The sequence below is a fragment of the Tamandua tetradactyla genome, chromosome 2 (genome assembly GCF_023851605.1).
Source record: "Tamandua tetradactyla isolate mTamTet1 chromosome 2, mTamTet1.pri, whole genome shotgun sequence".
NCBI classification, from domain to species: domain Eukaryota; kingdom Metazoa; phylum Chordata; class Mammalia; order Pilosa; family Myrmecophagidae; genus Tamandua; species Tamandua tetradactyla.
The window spans coordinates 33,099,367-33,120,061 of NC_135328.1; the positions used below are offsets into that span (position 1 = coordinate 33,099,367).

The 20,695-nt window shown below is 46.6% G+C and overlaps 1 protein-coding gene across 13 annotated transcripts in view; it reads right to left on the reverse strand.

The window, feature by feature from the left end:
- The window catches only part of ZNF618 (zinc finger protein 618), a 181,182-nt gene that overhangs the window by 18,266 nt on the left and 142,221 nt on the right, over window positions 1-20,695 (reverse strand). For 3 of the 13 annotated variants that reach the window (XM_077142549.1, XM_077142526.1, XM_077142612.1), the window contains 3 exons: window positions 10,632-10,871; window positions 6,996-7,079; window positions 3,671-3,748 (listed from right to left, as the gene is read on the reverse strand). In XM_077142549.1, the coding sequence (XP_076998664.1) occupies window positions 3,671-3,748; window positions 6,996-7,079; window positions 10,632-10,871 (402 nt within the window). Of the gene's footprint in view, window positions 1-3,670; window positions 3,749-4,804; window positions 4,850-6,995; window positions 7,080-10,631; window positions 10,872-20,695 lie in introns of all 13 variants that reach the window. The other 10 variants (XM_077142543.1, XM_077142507.1, XM_077142603.1 and 7 more) reach the window with 6 other exon arrangements.

Genomic DNA, 20,695 nt, shown 5'->3' on the forward strand with positions numbered 1-20,695 from the left:
GTTATTTTGGATGTCTCCAGAGATTCCTCTGGGGGCGGGTACAGCAGAGACTGTAAGCTGCCCCCCCACCCACCCCAGGTACAAGTGTTTCCCTTGCAGAGGGTCAGGCTGGTGCAGGCCTCTGCCCACCGATCCAGGCTAGTCACGAGACTAATTCCTGCCACTGCAATTTCCGCAGAAGTGACATGTCCCCTGTGGTCTGAAGTGGTTAAGAAGTGTGCCTCCCCACAGCCTCTCTGCCCATCCACCAGGTAGAGGGAGAGGACTCTGAGGACCTAGGTAGAGCCACAAGACAGAAGGAGCCTGGATCCCAGAGTCACCACGTGAGGGCCACCCAACCATGTCACTTGCATTAGGTGGTAATGTGAGAAGTAAACGGTCTTGCTAATCCATAGAGAATTTGGGGTTGATCTGCTGCTCCCTAGCTAAAACAGAAATTAGTTACAAAGTGGGCACTGACAAAAACCTAGAATTTGAGGCACTGGCTTGAAGTCTGCGTGGGAGGCAGTGAGGGAACTGACCCTGGAAGTTGTAAAGATGGGGGGCCTTGTTATACAGAGACAAAACATTTGAAAAACAGTTGTCTAGATGGCAGACTACCATCTGTAGTTCTAGGTCAGGGGTTTTAAAAGTTTGGTCTCTGCACTAGCAGTATCAGCACGGCCAGAGAACTTGTTAGAAATACAATTCTAGGCCCCACTCCAGCCCTACAGAATCAGAAATTCAGCATGAGATCTAGAAATCTCTATTTTAACAAGCCCTCCTGGGGTCTGATATATGCTCAAGTTTGCAAACAACTGCTGTATAGGAAATGGTTGGCAAGAGTGTTACAGTGTGTGCTGACCACTCATGGACAAGGGACAAGTAAGGACACAGGAGCTCCTAGAGAAGAGAATGAGCACCTAAACCAAAATCATCATGCCTGGCCAGCTGGATTTCAGAATAGCGATGGGCCGGTGACTGCTGGGTGCCTCTTCCAGCTCTTCATGGTCTGGAGTGGAGTTCCGTCCCTGCCCACTGCCTCTCATGGAGGGGGCGGGGGGAGGGGCTTGTGCAGACAGTTTATTCTTATAGTTCACATGTCGCTGAACCGCAAAGAAACATCCACCCCAATGGAACACATCCAGACTTGGAAGAGAGAACTAGCATCATCAGAGATCCTAACTTTGAGCTGGATACAGTAACTGCATGGGGCTTGGGGGGTGGGGGACTTACCTGGACAGAGAAGTGAGAGCATTCTGTGTGCAAAGATATGGGCAGTCTGAAGGGTGGGCTCCAGCCAACCGTGAAATGTCTACACTGTGGCGATGCCGCTGGAAAGTGGCTGCTTAGCCAGGAACTATCTTCCTTGGCCCCATGAGCATCTAGGTGGAGCCATATGCCAAAATCTCATGAATCCAAGGTGAGCAGGTGTTAACTTCTAGGCCTACCCATAAAAGCTCTATATGACCGTCAAGGCTCTCTCTCCCCCACTGCTGGCCAAATGCGAGGATCCAGCTATGACTCTAGGGCCCAAAGGGACGGTGGAGCCACAGGATGGAAGGAGGCTGGGTCCCCGGATGATTGGATGGAGCAGAGCACCACCTAGCAACTGGAATTCAGGTGGCAGAAAGAATTCTCCACTGAGATTATAAGGATATCTCTTCCTGCAGCTAGCATACCCTAACCAATGCAGATGGGGCACTGCTCCCATTTTGTAAAGATGCTCAGAGAGATTAAGTAATATGCACAGAAGGACACAGCCAGCTAGGATTGAACGTCAGTGCTTCTAGCCCCTGAGTCTGCCCTCTGCATATACTCCAGGACTTCTTCCTTCCTCAGCAAATGAATGGGACTGTGATCTTTTTAGGGAGGCTGTAGGGGAACAATTTAAAAAGACTGCCAGAAGTCTCCGGACACAACTCTTGTCTCATCACTGATGGCTCGTATGGAGCACAGAATGAGAACACTGACAAGTCACTGGAAGAGAGGTTGCGGGCACACAGAAGGAAGACTTTCCAACGGACTGCCTAGAGATGGGCTGCCTCAGGAGGTAGCACGCTCCCCAGTGCTGGTGTCCTGCAGATAGGCACCATGCAAGAATACTGTAAAGAAGACAGAGAGAGAATCTGTGGCTCTTCCAGCCCCGAGTTCTACAATACCTGTGTCTCAGCCCTGGTCTCCTGCACACCCCTGGCCTAGTCAACTTTTGAGTCTCCTTTTAGCATGGTTCAGATTGAGCCTCTCTGCAGACAACTGCCCTGTCCTCACAGATGCCAGTTAGCAAGCATGAGCAATCTCACAGGAAGTGAAGAGGGGGTGCTGCTCCACCTTAGTTACAAGGAGCAGGTTATTGGGGAGCTACCCCATTCATGAATGTGTGCCAGCACCTGTGTACCTGGCTCAGGTTTAAGCTCCTGACACCGGCATTCAAGGACTTACCTGACCTCACCCTCCGAGCTTCCATCCCCCAGCTACACAGAACCAGCATTCCACAAATGTGCCTTTCTCTCTCCCCGTGCCATGTCTGCACAGGTAGATTCTGGCTAGAGCGCCCACTAACCTTCTTTCCCCCTGGCTACCTCTGATAAGCCTTCAGGCTTTAGTTGGATACCGTCTCTGGGAGTCTCCTTTGATCCCTTGAGGCTGGGGTTCCTGTACCTTCTGAAGTGCCTAACTCTGGGTACCCACGGCCAGTGCATTCCAATCTATGTGCTACTCTGGCTTCTCCACTACCTGTCGGCTCCTTGGGGCAGGAAGCTTTGCCCCTTCAGTTCTGCAGCTTGGTGCTGGGCACAGACCTGCCCCGTGCTGGTGGTTTGACTCCTGGAGGGAGGGAAGTTCTTGGGTCAGGCAAACAGGACAAGGCTGCAGGGCTTAGCCACTGTTGGTGGGAGATGCACTTGACATTCTTGAAAACCCGGAAGAATACCTCTCAGGGGCGCCTGACAATGCCTCTCCTGCACACAGACCTCTTTCAAAGCAAGGCACTTAATTATACGCACAATTAGAGCCCTGAGTGGGTGAAGCAGCCTTCCCACCTCCTCTAGCACCTCTATCAGCTAGAACACATCTAGCACTGTAATCTTTTCCTAAGAGGAGATGGCTGGAGTTCAGGGAGAGACTGGGAAGATTTAGGGGAAAGTAGCTGCTGGGATGAGCGGTATTTGGGAAAGAGAGATTTCTTAGGAGGATACTGAGTTAGTTTTTCTGGGGGTGACCTGTGAAAAGGTCTAAAATTTACATCCTTTTCCTAGGCATTCTGGAGGTGGATTTGTGCTTCGATTGAATGCAACCCTGTTCTGAATGGTATGTCCAGTGTACCCCGGCGTGTGGGCCCCCTCAGCCCCACCTCCTGCTTCTGTTTGCCTGGATTTCAAACTATACTTGATTTCCATCTCGAAGCCTCTTTTCCTGCTCAGCTCCTATTTGGCCTTCAGTCTCAGTCCAGGAGCCACGGCTTCCAGGCAGCCTTCTTCAACACCTCCTCCCAGCCCGCCCCGCTGCGCTCCTGGAGGGCTTGGACTGCCTCAGCCTGCGCTGTAACTGACCGAAGAGGGGCTCCCCGCAGGCAGCATTCAGGCCCTGAGAACACGTGGCCTCAGGCTCAGCCGAGGCCTCTTCCACTGGGAGCAGCTGAAGGAGCGAAGGGAGGGGAGAGGGGCAGCCTCCCCGGGCCGCTGGCCCTTACCTGCGTGGGACTGCATGTGCTCCAACAGGTTGTTGTAGAACTGGAACTGGATCCCACAGGCGCCACAGGTGTAGGGCTCTGGGGGGAGGGGGGTTGAAATGAGGCAGCTGCGTTAGGAGCGGAAAACCTACTGTCATCCTTTCAGGCCACGGGCAGCTTTGGCTGCGGGACCCCAAACCCACACTGGATCCCTGCACTAGCTAAATTAGCAAGGGAATGGCTGGGGGAAGGAAACAGTGATGGAGAGAGGACATGCAGACCAAGAGACGATCTAATTCAATCAGGCAGGTATTTATTGAGTGCTTACTGCGTGCCGGGCACTGTTCTGGGCTCCTGGGGTGAGGGGTTGGGGGTGGAAGGGGACAGGACAACATTGCTAGACCAGGAGCTCATTCAGGGGCAGGAACTGTGACTCGGTTCACAGCCCGTCGTCTGCCTGCAAGAGCACACGGGGGTCACTGCACTGTTTGCAGAATGAATGAACAAATGAACAAAGAACAAGGCAATGGACATGGAGGGCAGTAAAGAGATGGAGGGAAGCGAGAGAGGAGGGTAAGAGGTAGAGAAAATCCTAGAAAAGCAAGAGGAAATGGGGGCAAGAAAGGCAAAGGGAAAAGGAGAGGGAGGGAGGGAGAAAGGAAGAAAAGCGCATGCAGGCAAAGGAACAGTTGTGGGACAGGGTTTGATCTTCATCTCTGGTTTCCCAGCACTCAAGCCAGTGCCTAGAGAAGACGGAGGGGGGAGAAGAAGAAGGAAGAAGGGGTGAAATGAAAAGTGAGGAAAAGAAAGGGAAGAGGACGGTTGAGATGGGACTCAGAAGGTGTCCTGAGGCTACTCCCTGAGCAGGAATGGGGAGGCCTGTGCTCCTGCAGGGGCTCGGCTTGGCAGCGGCAGGCTGCCCATCAACAGGGCTCTGCCCAACCCCTGTCCAAACTTCTCTTCCCAGCTGGGACGGGGCTGCCCTCTGCCTCTGCCAGCCGCTGGGTCTGCCCAGGAGGGCAGCCCAGGCCCAACTCACATGGCACACTGGTTGGACGCTCTGGGAGGTCCCAGGAGGGTATGGCCAGCTGAGTTCATTGCCTTGCCCTGCCTCACCCTCTCCAGCCCTGTAACCCCAATGGGACCTTCACTTACTCTGCAGGAGAGGGAAAGGATTGGAAATCAGGGGACTTGCAGTTTCTGCAAAAGAGAAACAGTTTAGCTAAGTCTCTTCCAGTCCTAGTGCTCCACGCTGCTCATCATCATTTCTATTCGCAGTAAGCAGCGAGCCCAAGCCCGCTGGGTTCCTGGAGGAGGAGAGGGCATCTGAGAGCCAGCCTCACACTCTAGGGCAGCTGTGGGCAGGGAGCAGACCTCTCCTCTAGGGAATCCGGGTTTCCGCTGAGTGCTGGAACTATAGGACAGGGCAAGCCTGGACAGGGCCATCCCTCTAGGACCCCTTAACTCTGAGATGGTGGGCCCACATCAGCACTTGTGTAAGAAAATGCCCAGGGGTTGCTGCCACTTTAGGTCAGAGAAATAGAAAGTGTGTCTAAGTTCTAGCACTGGTATAGGAGCAGCCACAGCGAGGGCTGTGCTCTGGAATGCCTCCCCCCGCTGGACCTGCCCCCTCACTGCCACAGGTTGTCGCAGGTGGGCAGGCTCCAGCTGTAAGAGGTAGCAGAGTGGGACCAGGTGGGCAGGACTGGGAACTGTGACCCCACCAGGGTCCAGGGCTGAGGGCAATGATTTACCTCTCCTAGACTCGGTTTTCCTTATCCAAAAAGTGGGGGTAATAATCACATGGACCCTTGTGGGTTGTGGTAAGGATGAAAACAGTTAAGACACATAAAGCCCTGAACACCTGCCAGGCACATTGTAAGCGCTCAATAAATGGTGACTGCGACAGCGGCGGCCCTTTGACACTACCCCCAATTCGAAATATCAGCTCTTGTAGAAGAAGAGGTGCAGGGGGTGCAGCCAGGAAGCCTTGATTCCAGCCACGGCCTGCCCCACACTCCTGTGTGACCTTGGGCAAGTCACTCCATCTCTTATTCCTACTGCCTCGCTGGGGGAAAGAGGCCCACCTTTTCCACATCTCAAAGAGGTCGAGTGGATTCTTTCCAAATGGTGGAAGAGCTTGGAAAAGCTGAAGCACTCTCTACTTTAAGATTAAAAGTGTGGCACCACTCTTGAGGTTCCTATCGCCTGCCTCACCCCCTTCTGCAGGGCACACCTAAAACTACCTGTGGCTTACTTAAAAATAAAAAATAACCCTAACACTGAGTGTGACATGTGTGCCCAGCACTTACTGAGTGCTCACACCCACCCTGGGCTGTGCTAGTTAGTCCCACTTCACAGTGGAGGAGACACTGAGCGACTTGCCCAAGTCACCCAGCTCATACATGGAAGAGCTGGGGTTCGAAGCACGGCTGGAGACTAAAGCTGGGGTTCAGATTACTGCATGGATGCCTGCACCTCAAAGTCTGTGTTCCCACCTGCTCCCAGTCTTATCCCTAATGATCAAGCCATGTCCACCATCTCTCTATACCAGGCAGTACCCAGCACAGGCCAACACCTAATATTTGCTGAAGCAAACTTGGATTCTGCAACACAAGGGACGGGTGCTTCCCCTTCACGCACTCATAGAGTCAGAATGCTTTTCCCAGGCTGCACTGGCCTGCCCTATGGCTTTCTTGGAGGAGGCTGCTCATGCCTACCAGCCAGCTTCCATCCCCGCCTCCACCTGCCCAGGTCTCACTGCAGAGGGGTCCTTTGCTGTTCTGCTCTGGGTGCTCCAGGGCACTGCCAGAGGTGGCCATCAGGGGGCTCCAGGACACCACCAGGGCCCCTCGGCAAACCCACCCCAGCTGGCAGGGGCTGGGGCGGTCCTACCTGGGACCTTGGGAAGGTTTCAGGTGCAAAGTGGGGTCTGAACTTGGGGCCTCTGGCTCCTGGTCCCCAGCTCTCTCTACGGCTACCCCTTTCCTCTCCTAGAAACAATCTGGCAGCAATGCTTACCCTAAAACTCAGCAATGGCTTTCTGAGGCCCATCCATCTGGGATCTGATGGAGGCGATGCTGGGGTAGGTGGGGTTCTCTCTCCATGGGGAAGAGATGAGGAGGAGCCAGAGTCCCCACGAAACCCCTGAGGCCCCGAGGGATGTTCCTGGAAGAAAAGGCCCCTCTGGCTTCTGCTCGGCCCTAACCTCCTAATTCCCCAGCCTCCTCTCAGTCAGATTCATGCTGCAACCTGAAGACCCTGCCCACAGAGTGCCTGCTGTCCCCACCAGGCAGGGACAGAAGGCACAGCCGCAGCAAGGACAGCTGCCAAGGGGCACACTCACCGCTGGAGTTTTGGGAACTGCTATTCGTTTCTTCAAAGTGGTTTTGTGCTTTGCCTTCTACTCTCCGACTGAAAGCGCTTTCTGCTGGGTGGGAGACAGGAGAGCGAGAAAGAAAAAGAGAGACAACGATGGTGACTGGTCAGCGCAAGGTCTTATGGGAGGCCTTGGGCTCCTCAGCATGGCCCAGGCCAGTGGGGCAGGCTGGTTCTGGGGGCACCAACAAAGTGAGGGGCTCCGAACCTACAGCTGCTCAGGCTCACTCGAGTGGCTCTGATTCCTCACCAGGCCTTCTCCAGGCTGCCTAGAGTGGGTGGAGGCCCAGGGAGGGAGAGTGAGGGTGGGCAGTGACCTGCCCAAAGAGCATAGATGAAATCCAGCCCAGGGGTCCAGATGGGGAGCCCCAGTACCAACCTCAAGCAGCCTGGGCCTGTCAGCCACTTCTCCCTCCACCAGATTCTGCTGCCACTTCACCAAAGAAGCAGAAAGATGACAGACTGTTGAGGAAGGAGGTCAGGAGGACAGCCCGGGAGAGAAGGTGTGATGGGGAGAGTCTGAGCAGTCCCAGAGTCCTGGGAGCCCAGAGACTAGGACGAGGTCTGATCAGAGCTCCCCCAGAAGGGACAAAGAGTTCCCCCGAGTGACTTCTAGAGTGTCTCCACTACAGGCTGGTACCTTCCTGACAGTGGCTCACCCCTCTTCCAGGCACTCTCTGGAAACCCCACAATGCAGAGAATGAGGTCCAACCAGGTGCAAAAACATGAATTTAGCCCCCATGCCAACCTTCAAAAAGGCACTGAGAGAAGAGGACAGAATATCTGAGTTGCAAGAGAACTGGCTTTCCAAGGTCCTCTTGACAGAGTCAGGTTGCCAGACGCTCCAGGGGGAAAAGGCTTCAGGGAAACAAGACACCTTGGGAAACACAACCAACCCAGCCCCCTTCTTAAACAGTGACAGCTTAAACAAGGATATTTAAGGGTCTGAGAAGACTGACCAGGAAGAGACCCATTTAGTTTCATTTACCCCCAAACATATTTGGCAACAGACTCTGTTTCTTTTAACATCAAGATTCCTTAATATTCCACGGAAATAGTAATCCAGGGAACTCACTTTGGGAAATGCCATTCTCCCCCAATCCACCTCCAGAAGAGCAAGTGCTCTGACTGTGGGGACTGGGGCTCCCAGGGCCATCAGGAGATGGGAAAAGAAGCCAGAGGCAGCTCCAGTGGCCCTGCTCAATTCCCCATCCCTTCCACCTCCATCTTTGATGGAGCCTCTTTTCTGCAGAGGATTCAGTGGTACCATCACAAGGAAGACCCTCCCTTCACAATGTGTCTGTAAAATCCCCACGCTGAGAGCCAAACTCCTGCCCATCTCAAGATACCACCAGTGAATTGCAAAGACAGTCCCACAATTCTTTGTCTAGGGAAAAGGGAGGGAATTCCACTGACTGAGCACCTCCTATGTGCGAGGCATTGGTCCAGATCCTTTATATCCACGGTTTTCCCCTAATCCTCCCGACACCCCTTTGAGGTGTGCATTGTCATCCCAATTTTGCAGGTGAAAAAAACAAAGGAAAAAGTGAGGGCGCCAAGTTCTTGACACTGGACACACACCTAACCTCGAGAAATTGCAGAAGGGGACTTAGTTCTTGGGGCAGATGCTTCCTTTTTGGAAAGGTCTGGGCTGAGGAAGTGACTTCCTTCTCTATCTTAATTCATGTACATGCAAGGAGACAGGTGGACTCCTTGGTGGAAGATTTTCCTTCGGGCTGACCATTATATTGGTAGAATGTAGCACAAATGAGGTTACCGAGTCTTATAATTTGTCTCCTTTTGCCTGGCTGATCACACAATCTTGGAACCGCTAGCCCTGCTAAGTGTCTCTCTAGCTGGAAACCAATGAGTGGTATTACATGTGAAGCCCTGTGTGTGGGCACGCACGTATGTACATGTGAAGAGCTGCTTACTCGAGGACGATGAGGGCAGGGGCAACCTCAGCTCTACGATGTGCTGTCTCTCAGCATCACCGGGTTCTTGCTCACTACCTGGAGCCCTCCAAGCCACGCAGCTGGCAGATCTAGACGTGACCTCACCACAATTCATAAAGGTAGCCTGAGGCATGCCATCTAGCTCACTGGGTGCTTCCTGGAGGAACCCCCAGTTTGAAAACTAGCCCATGCCCCAAAGCCCTGAAGGCAGTTCCTCTCTGCAGAAACTGCAGATGTAAAAACTCCCAGTCACAAGATTTGAGAGCCTTGATTACTTTTTTCAGTTGAGTCATTATCTACCTCCAGTGATTCCAACTAACTTATGACGATTGCTACAAAAAACACAATGGCTACTGGCTTTTCTCAACATTGTATCTGCAAACCTACTAACTTCCAGGTTGAGTAACTACTTTCCTTTTAGGAAATGCATAATAAACCCATGTTCAAAAAGTTTAAGAAAACATCCTCTTCCCCCAGATTAGCCTTCTGAATCAAAGAATAAAGGCAGGCACAACGAATGACTCTGCCATGTCATCCATCCCTAACCTAATGACTCACTTAACTGTGTTTTCAACTTATTTGCGTGTGCATGTTAAGAGACAGCTTTCGGCCTCTTGAGGGCAAGTGAAAAGTCCCACTAGCAGAGGCACCATGCCAATAATCAACCTCCAGCCTACATACCCAACCCAGGGGTGGGCCCAAGGCTCGTTCCAGCCAGGTGTAAACTGGGTGTCCTGTCAGCGGGTCCCCAGCACATAGGGGATCTTAGTTTTCCTAGGAGAAATGGCTGCTGAGAACCTTTCACTATTTGTTCACCCTTCTGGAGACAGAACCTCTTTCTGCATGGACGTGTAAAATACTGGAGCTGGTATCCATCGGTTTCCAGCTAGGCCTGTGGCTTGCTCATGGGTAGTGCTAAGTACAGAGAGGCCAAGAAAAAAGAGGTGTAGGCCAACCACCCCACTTCATAGAGAGCATCTCCTCGTTGAAATACGCATTTCCACTGGGTTTTCTGAAAGATGGGGGACCCGAACTCATATCAAACCAGGGTGATGACAAAGATGGATGGATGAGGCTGGACATAAGACAGACCACAGGGTGATTACAATGAGAAATGACAACTGCCACGTGGCCTCTGTCAGAGGCAGTAACGAGCGGTAGAGAAAGTGGAAAACTAGAAAGCACATGCCCTGTTAAGGCAATTGTTGCCCTGCAGGAAAGTGGGCCCATGTCTGCCAGATCTGACTTTCCTGGGTTGCTAGGAAGAAAAAATATACATAAAATCCCCTAATGTTTCAATGTTGACGATTAATTAAAAATCTTAAGTGACTTTGCCACGGCCATATAAAACTGGCTCTCAGGGCATGATCTGGGAATAAAAAGCACTGTTTTTATAATTAAAAAAAAAAAAGTCTGAAACCACTTTGTACAACCCCGATTCAGGGGGAGAAAGCATAGGCGGAGAGGGCAGCGGCTTGTCATGGTCAGAGAGCCAGCCAGAGGCAGAGGTGGACCCAGATTCGTCTCAGAGCACCATGGGACCGACACCGCTGCTCTTACAAGGGAACAAAAGCCCGGGCTCAGCTGTGGCAGGTGGGGAGGAAGGCGGGGAGGGGAGAATGCGAGGGGGTGACATAGGCCATCGGTACCTGCGGTCGCCTTGCTTGCTGGAGATCCTGAATTCGGAGTGCGGAACGCCTGGGTTTGGGTAGCGGGAGGGGTGCGGTGTAAGAGCGTGGCGCATCGGACCACCGAGGCCGGAGCTTTTTTCCCCGACTGGTTCGCCTGGGTCTTCGCTGCCACGAAGCGTGGAGACGGGGAGACCTCTGGATGTGAACACTCAGAACCCGTGTCTGGATCTTCTGGTGGCTCCCACCCGGGGGCAGTACCTGGGAGGGTCACGCTCTCAGTCCTTGCGGGCCCTGGGAGCCAGCCGAGTCGGGGGGTCTTCTTGTGGCCCCGCATGTGCCAGGGTCGGGACTGGCTGACAAACCTTTTCCCGGTGCACACAGAGCAAGAGTCCTTGCTCCCACCCAGAGCCCAGGGAGTTCGGGAGTCTAGAACCTTCCTCTAGGGAAGCCTGTCCACCAGGAGACCCTCAGCCTTACCTGCAAGCCATTTACCTGTACAGGTCACCCATAACCCCTGACCAGCCCAGTCCTGAATATCTAAGAACTCAGTCTCTGACCTGTGCTTAGGGCATCTGAATTACTTAAACCTGGGCCCGAATGCATTTTCCAGCTCCTAAGCCCCCTTTTCTTCAAAGGAAGGCTTGTTTGGAAGTGTGACAACAGAAAGCAGGGACACAGGGACATGCTGGGTGTGACAGGTGGGGTCAGGGAAAGGCAGAGGGGCCGAATACTGTCCCCAAACTTTTGGGGGAAAGGGCTCTGTGGCACTCCCAGGGCCACGACTGGGGACTGCTGTTCTGGGGGGCCATGCATAACCTAATTCACTTTCCCTGAAATAAGTACAGCAGCTCCCTATTGGTATCTGGGGGCAGCTTGTGTCCTCACTACCCGGACACCTCCTCCAAAACTCTGATTCCTGCCTGAACTCTCTGCAGAAGCTGGAGTCCCCGAGAGAAGCAGGGGCTGCTGCTCAAGTGGTTTCCATGTCTGGTGGTCATCGGCGAGGCAGTCACTGCCCGGCGCCGCTACTAGTGGGATGACTATGAACCTGGCCATACCCCATGTTAAAAACAAAAGGGGAGGGTGTACTGGCCTTCTCATTCAAGAGAACATGCAAAATCTGCAACTCGCTCCACTAAGGTGAGAGGGAGCAAAGCAGCGAGAAGGGACTCCTACAGCACAGACCAGGGGCTCGGAGAAACCACAGGAATTTTCAGTAACATCCTACAGGCGCGACCTTGACGGCAGTGCCTGGAGAGGGCATTCACTTGCCTAGAGAAGGGGCTGCTGCTGTCCATGGGAGGTGGGAGTGGGGCCTCTGTGTCCTTGATCCCAGGGCAGGGTGTGCAGGCTGGGTGTCAGAGAATCCATCTACCACTTTCAGAGCCAAAAAATTGAAAGTGTCCTTCCTGATCCCACACCTCAGCCTGTTCCTGGCCGATGGGGCAGCCCAGGCCCAGGGAAGCAGGAGGCAGGCCTTGTGTGAGGCCACGCAGAAAGTGAGTGGCAGAAACAGGAAGCCGCTCTATGGTCCTCTGTTTACCACCTTGAGGAGCTGAGCTCGGAGGACTCGATCACCCGGCCCATCCCTGCCCCTTCAGTGGGTTCACCCCCTCCTCTGGGAGGTGACCAGATGCCGGGAGCTAGGGAGTTCTTCAGTCTCGACCCCCTTAAGAAGCCCTCCTGCTCCCCACCCCAACCCCAGGAGGAAGTCCTCGGGGCCTCTGTGTGCAGAGAAACCAAGTGTCTTGCTGTGTGGACTCCCTCTCTCTGGATCCCTGTTTCTGACTAAGTAGCCGTGAGGTCTGCGTGGCGAGGAGACTTCCGTACACCCCCCACCCCCAACTCTCCCTGCCTGGCTTCCAGCATCGGAGCCAGAGACCTCAGAGGCCCCTGGGTCCAACTTGCCCACCTAACAGTTTCCAAATTCTTTTATCCACAGAATAAGCATCAATCCTTGTGGTAGCTGTCCAGAGACCCCTCTTTGTTGTGCCCATGGTTTAGGGCTCCGAGTGGGTAGTTTGCTGCAATGGGACCAGCACTAGTTTTGGACGCAGGAAAACCCCTCTCTGAATCCCAGCTCTGTTACCTTGGGTCTCTGCATCTTGGGACACTTTACTCCTATTGTTTTGACCTTAACTCCTTCCATTCCACCCCCACTGATAAAAAAAAGTGGGACGGCCACCTCTACAAAACCAGCCCTGTAGGGACTCTGTGCAATAAAATTGTAGAAATGCTTTGAAAGGCAAACTGCTATTCAAATGTCAGCAGTTGTTACTGATGTTTTTTGGAGGTAAGGAAACCAAGGCCCAGAAGGGTTACTAAACTTGTTTATGGACTCACAGAAAGTTAGTGCTAGGATGGGAGAGGAGCTCAAACCTGCTGAATACTCCTGGGGGGCCTGTGCACAGGCCATATGGCCACCGTGGCACTAAGTGCCCAGCCTGGGACCTCTGCACAAGGAACAAGGAATTTCTGGACAATACATTGAGGAAGCTCTTTCTCCCACAGGTCTCAGTCTCTACACAGGAAGAATAGTTTCTAGAAGCCCCCCTTGCTTAGACCTTTTCATCATCTTTGATTCCTAATATAAAATTCCTCTCAGACTCTGTGAGCCCCTCGTTCTCTGTGGCAGGGAGCTCAGGACATCCAAGAAGCACATGCTATAATAAATCCTGGGGGTCACTTGTTCCTCTTAACCACCCTGCTCACCTCTCCAGCTCTCTCCTAGCTTTCCCCACCTTCTTACAACCTATAATACCATTTTTCTTTCAAGCTTCATGGCCTTTGCCCATGTCCTCTCTCTAGAGGGCTCTTCCCTCAGATTTTGCCTGGCTAACTACTGCTGGTCCTATGCTTCCCTCCTCTAACATCACTTCCTCAGAGAGCCCTACCCCACTACTACCCACTCTGCCTGGTCTCTCTTCCCCTGCCAAGCAACAATGACATACCCCAGCGACAGTGACACAACCTTCTGATCACTGTCTCGTCCACCTTTTAGCCCTTATGCTCCATGAGGGCAGGTGCTCTCCATTTCCATCTACAGAGGCACTCAGAACCTGGTCCATTTCCTGACATAGAGTAAGTCTGCAAAAGGTATTGTGAAATACACAACTCAGTGACTCAATGGATGAATGGCCAGAAAAGTAAAACTCAGAGCCACTACAGAGTAGTACATCAAGGATGTGAGGCCCAGTGGGACTTTGCTGTGTCAGCAAGTTGCTGTACATGTTAGCCTCCTGCCAGCCCCAAGGGTGGATGAGGCAGAAGGGGACACTGAGGCTCAGAGAGGTACAGGCACCACTGCAGGGCCACAGAGGTGGGCCAGATCAGGACTGGGCTGGACGAGGATGAATTTGCAGGGATCCTCACTCATTTTACTTAACAATATGTTGAACTTCCATGGAATGTTATCACCCTGGAATACCACTGTCTCTTACTGAAAAAGGAAGAGTCTAAGACGGTTGGCTGACTTTTCTCATAAGAAACATCAAAGATTGAGAAGAAACAGCAGCTGAAACTTTCGAAATCAGATGAAAGATAAAAACCTATTGGCTCAAGAAGCTTGATGAATCCCAAACATCTGAACACACAACTACTACAAATCATCGTCAAACTGTCAAAAAACAGTAATACAGAGAACTATGTTAAAAGCATTCAGAGAAAAAAAGACACATTAAATATAGAAGAACAACAATCAAAATGACTGCTGACTTCTCATCAGAAGACAACGGAATTGCATTTTTAAAGTGCTGAAAGAAAAATTTCTCAACCTAGAATTCTATACCCAGAGAAAATATCCTTCAAAAGAGAAGATGAAGTAGTAAAAACACCTTCAGTTGAGAGAACCTATCCCCAACCGATATATAAATAAGAAACGTTAAAGGAATGTTAAAGGAAACTCTTTAGGGCAAAGGAAAATGGAATTCAAATTTACACAAAAGTAAGAAAAGCACAACAAATGTTAAATTAAGTATGTGATACATATAAAAAAAAGTTCTCATTTTTTAATTTCTTTAACAGATAATCGACTGACTGTTCAAGGCAAAAACAGCAGTTGTAGGTTTTATAACATACGTTGGTGTGAATGTATGAGATAAGGATAGCACAAAGGAGAGGAGGGTTTTAAATGGAAATATTATAATAAGACTCTCATATGTGACATGTTATGATATAAATTCAAGGTAGATTGTGATACATTAAAGATGTATATTATAAGCCACAGAATAATCACTAAAAAAACCCAAAGGTACAGCTAGAAAGTTAAGAGAGGAAAAAAAAAAAAACTGGATTAATACAAATGAAGTCAAGAAAATAAGCAAAAAGGAAAAAAAGAACAGATGGACAAACAGAAAAAAGATAGCCAATATAGTAAACTTAATCCCAACCACATCAAATAAATTACGTTAAATTAGATTAGACACTTCAATTAAAAGGAAGAGGTTGTCAGATTAAATAAAAGAGCAAAAACCAAATAAAAGGGCATACTTCAAATTTAAAGACAGAAACAGATTAAAAGAAAACATTGAAAAGACATGTAGGAAAAGAGTGGCTACATTAAGATTTCAAGATGGGGGTATTATCAGATATTTAAAACAAAAAAAAAGGCACTGCAAAATTTCAAAGGGCCAATTCATCAAGACAAAATGATCCTAAGTGCAGGTACCTAATTAGCAGAGCTCCAAACTACATGAATACGAAATTGACGAACTAAAGGGAGTAACAGACGAATCCATAATTATAGTTGGGGATTTTAACACTTCTCTCTCATTACTTGATAGAATAAGCAGTTTAAAAATGTCAGAAAAGGTAAAGAAGAATTGAACAACATTTTTAACCAATTTACCCTGACACCATACTCAGCAACTGTAAAAAACACCTTTTTTGAAGTAGACAAGAAATATTTAGCAAGACTGACCATATGTGGGGCCTAAAAACATATCTCAATAAATTTCAAAGCCTGGAAATCATATAGATATGTTCTGTGACCACAATGGAATCAAACTGGAAATCAGTAACAAAAAGGTATCTAGATATCCATAAAGAAAATTCCAGGCCTGATGTCTTCACTGCTGAATTCTACAGAACATTTACAGAAAAGTCGTATCAATTTTATAGAAACTCCTTAGAAAACAAAGAAAAGGGAATACTTCCCAAGCCAATCTATGAAGCCAGCATCACTGAGATACCCAAATTTGACATAAACAACACAAAAAAATTACAACCAACAGCCCTCATGAACACAGACACTAAAATGCTAAAGACTTCCTTTTAGCAGATTAAGACCTACCATATATAAAAAGGATAATGCATCATGACCAAATGGGAGTCATCTCTAGAATTCTGGGATAGTTTATTAGTCAAAACTCAATGCAATTCACCACATAACAATTAAAAAGAAAAAAACATTGTCAACCCAACAGACACTCATTAAAAAACATCTGACAAAATCCAACACCCATTTTGATAAAAACTCCTAGCAAACTAGGAATAGAAGGGAATTTCCTCCTCCTATTAATGAGCATCATCAACAATAAAAAGCCCTATTAAATGTACTCCCTTTATGATGAGGAACAAGAAAAGAATGCTTTCTCTCACCACTTCTATTCTACTTTGTATAGGAAGTTCTAGTCACTTGCAATAAGGCAAGAAAAAGAAATAAAAGGCATCCCAGGTTGGAAAGGAAGAAGTAAAATTGTCTTTGTTTGTAGACAATATGATTATTTAAGAAACAAATCCAGTGGAATATATGAAAAACTATTAGAACTTATTAGTGAGTTTATCAAGGTTGTAGGATAGAAGACCAACATTTTAAAACCACTGTATTTCTATATACTAGCAATGAACAACTGGAAATTGCAATTACAAAAGCAGTACTATTTACAATAGCATAAAACATATGGAATGACAGGTAGAAATCCAGCAAAAAATATGCGACACCTCTACAATGAAAAGTACAAGCTACTGTTGAGAGAAATCAAAGAAAAGATAAGGAAATGGAGAAATATATTATGTTCATGGAACAAAAGACTCAATATTTTTAAGATATCGATTTTTCCCAAATTAATTTATAAAGTTGACACAATCCCAATCAAAATTCCAGCACTTATTTTTTTGGTGGAAATTTATATGGGAATGCAAAGGACCTAGAAAAAACAAAAACAACTTTGCAAAAGAGGTACACATTTAGACAGCTAGCACCATCTGACTCTGAGACTTATTATAAAGCTACAGCAATCAAGACTGTGAGGAACTGGCATAAATACAGATAAATAGATCAAAAGAACAGAACACAATGTCCAGAAATATACCCACACAAATATGGACAACTCATTGTCAACAAAAGAATAAAGTTAATTCAGTGGAAAAAGGATAATCTTTTCAACAAATGACGGTGAAAGAGCTGGGTATCCATGTGCTGAAAAATGAATTTCAAGTTATACCTTGCATCATATATAAAGATTAACTCAAAATGAATACAGATCTAAATATAATACTTAAACTTATAAAATAGCTATAAGAAATCATAGGAGAAGATATCTGAGACCTTGAGTTAGACAAAGATTTCTTGGGTACACACCAAAAACACAATCCATAATGGAAAAAACTGATAAATTTGGCATCACCAAAACTGAAAACTCCTGTTCTTTCAAAGATACTTTTACAAGAATGAAAAGACAAGCCATAGACTGGGGAAAAGAATATTTGCAAATATCTGATAAAGTTCTTTCATTCAGAATATATATTTTTAAACTCTCAAAATTTAATAATAAGGAAACAACTCCATTCAAAAAGAGGCAAGATTGAAACAAAAACTTTACCAAAGAACCTATGTAGATGTCAATAAAGTACATGCAAAGTTCTCAAAAATCATTAGTTATTAGAGAAATGCAAATTACAAATCATGAGACACCATTAAACAACTATAGAATGACTGAAATTTAAAAGACTGACTATAGGGCGGGCCACGTCAGCTCAAGTGGCAGAGTTCTCACCTGCCATACCGGAGATTTGGGTTCATTTCCTGGTGCCTGCCCGTGCAAAATAAATTAATTAATTAATTAAATAAAAGACTGTACCAATTGGCAAGAAACTGGAACTCTTATACACTGCTAGTGAGACTGTAAAATGGCATAATCACCTTGGAAAACAGTGTGGCTGGTTCTTAAAAATTAAATATACATGTACCCTATGATCCAGCCATTCTACTCCTAAGTATTTACCCAAGAGAATGAAAACATTTGTCCATACAAAGACTTATGCACAAATTTCACAGCAGCTTTATTTGTATTAGACCTAAACTGGAAAAAGCCCAAATACCCATCCATAAGTGAATGGATGGAGGAAATCGTGGCATGTTTACCTCCACACAGGAATAATACTATTCACCAATAAAATGGCATGAACTATTGAAACACACATACATGGGTAAATCTCAAAACAATCATGCTGAATGACAAAGTCAGACAATGAAAGGTACATATTGTAAGAAGCATGTACATAAAATTCTAGAAAATGCAAACTAACCTACAGTAACAGGAAGCACATTGGTGCCCACCTGGAAACAGGGAGAGGGAGAGCGAGGGGTTATAAAAGAGGAAGAGGAGGCTTTGGGGTTGACTGATATGTTCATATCTTGATTGTGGTGATGGTTTCAGGGATGTGTCAAAACTTATCAAATTGTACCCATTAAATATGGGCAATTACTGTGTGACAATACACCTCAATAAAGGTATTTTAAAAGCTTTTTCACCAGAATATTTATTTTCTTTAGTACTATCATTATTAACATACTATTGATTGAATTCAGGACACTCTGCTATTTCTAGGAATGTAGTTCCCTCCCTCTGAGGGAGTTAATTTTGGGAGACATTAAAAGCCAGGAAAAATCCTGGAGAATTGTATATGAAGTTAGCAGAAAATATGTTCTTGAAAGCAGATTAACTCTACAAATTACCCTGGGTTTCAGAGTAATTTAGATGCCTATCTAAGAAAAAAGAAACTTCAAAGAAGGAAGTCATTCCTTCCGGCAAAGAAAAAAGATCCCAACACCGTAACTTTCTGCAGATCATTTCAAGGTTTTAAATTTCTATTATTTTTAATGTATTTTAATAAAGTATAGTCATAGTGACTTTTGTAAAAAAAAAAAAATCCATGTTATTCACCATTTTAACAGAGAAAAACAATCATATAATTATCTCAATAAAAGTAGAAAAAAAAACATGTGACACTGATTTATGATAAGAATTTTCAGTTCACAGGACTTGAAGGCAACTTCCTCAACCTTATAAAGGGCATCTACAAAATACAGTACTTGATGAAAATGATGATACTTGATGAATAACTGAACCCTAAGACTGGAACAAGGCAGGATATCCTCTCATTTATTTTATTCACCACTGTACATGAAGCTCCTAACCAGCACAGTGAGGAAGAAAATACTAATAAAAGGAATAGAGATTGGGAAGGAAGAAGCAACACTGTCTTTATCAGCAGGTGATATCATCATGCACAAGGAAAATCCAAAGAAATCTACCAAAAAACCCTATTAGAACTAATAAGTGAATTTAGCAAAGCTGCAGGATACAAATTCAATATACAAAAATCAGTTGCTTATGTTATAGCAGTGGACAATTGGAAAAGAACAAAAAAATCACAATAGCATAAGAAAACAAAATTCTTTGAGATAACAATGAAATATGCATAAGACATCTACTTTGAAAAGTACAAACTGTTTCTGAGAGAAATTTAAAAGACCTAATATTGTGTGGAGAGATATACCATGTTCATGGATTTGAAGAACCTGTATTGTTAGGGCATTCATTCTCCACAAACTGGTCTACAGGTTCAATGCAATCATTGCAAAAATCAAAGTTGGATTTTTGTAGAAAGTGGCTAGAAGTTCCTAACATTTATATGGAAAGGCAAAGTGATTAGAATGGCCAAATAACCCTCAAAAAGAAGAACAAAATAGGAAATCTTATATGCCTGATTTAAGGCTTATCATAAAGCTTCAGTAATAAGGACCACAGGGAAGTGGCTTAAAGACAGACAAGGAGACCACGGGAACAAAATTAAGCTCACATTCATACATTCAACTGATTTCCAACAAAGGTTCCAATGCAAAGCAATGAGGAAAGGATACTCCTTTTAACAAATGATATTGGAATCATTTATGGAAGAAAATGCACCTTAACCCACCCTTCACCTCATTCACAAAAGTTAACTTGGAATGTACCTGAACGCAAAATAAAATTATAAAGCTTCTAAAAGATAATAATGGGGAACATTTCCACCATGCTGATGTAGGCAGGGATTTGCCAACAAGACCCAGAAAGCACTCATCATAAAAGAGAGAATAATGATAAACTGGACCTCATCAAAATGAACAACTTCTGCTCATCAAAAGATACTGTATGAAAATCAACATGCATACCAAAGACTAGGGGGAGAATATCTATACTATGTAGATCTAACAAAGCACTTGGATCTGGAATATATAAAGAACAGCTTAATAATACAAAGACAACCTAATCAAAAACCGGGCATCAGACAATTTGCCAAGTAAAATATACAAATGGCCAAAAAACAAATGAAAAGATGCTCAACATCACTGGTCATCAGGAAAATACAAATTAAGATCACAATGAGATCCCACAAAAATAGAACTAAAAATTAGCCACCAAATGCTGGCAAGCATGTGGAGCAGGCGGAACTTTGTGCACAGCTGGGAGTATGAAATGCTACTGCCATTTTGGAAACTGTTTCTTAAAATGTTAAATATACTCTCCCCCAGGATCCAGCAATTCTCTCCTTTGCTATTTACCTGAGAGATATGAACACATATGTCCGCAATAAGCCACTACCAGCCTTATCATACTTGCTTTATTTATAAAGCCTAAATCTAAACCTAAACCCAAATGGACATACCAGGTAAATGGCTAAAAAAAAACCTGTGGCGGGTCACACAATGGAATACTACTCAGCAGTAAAAAAGAGCAACCAATAAAAGAGAACCAAAGTTCTAAGTCTTCAAAACATTTTGTTAAGTGAAAGAAGTCAGACACAAAAGAACGCATACT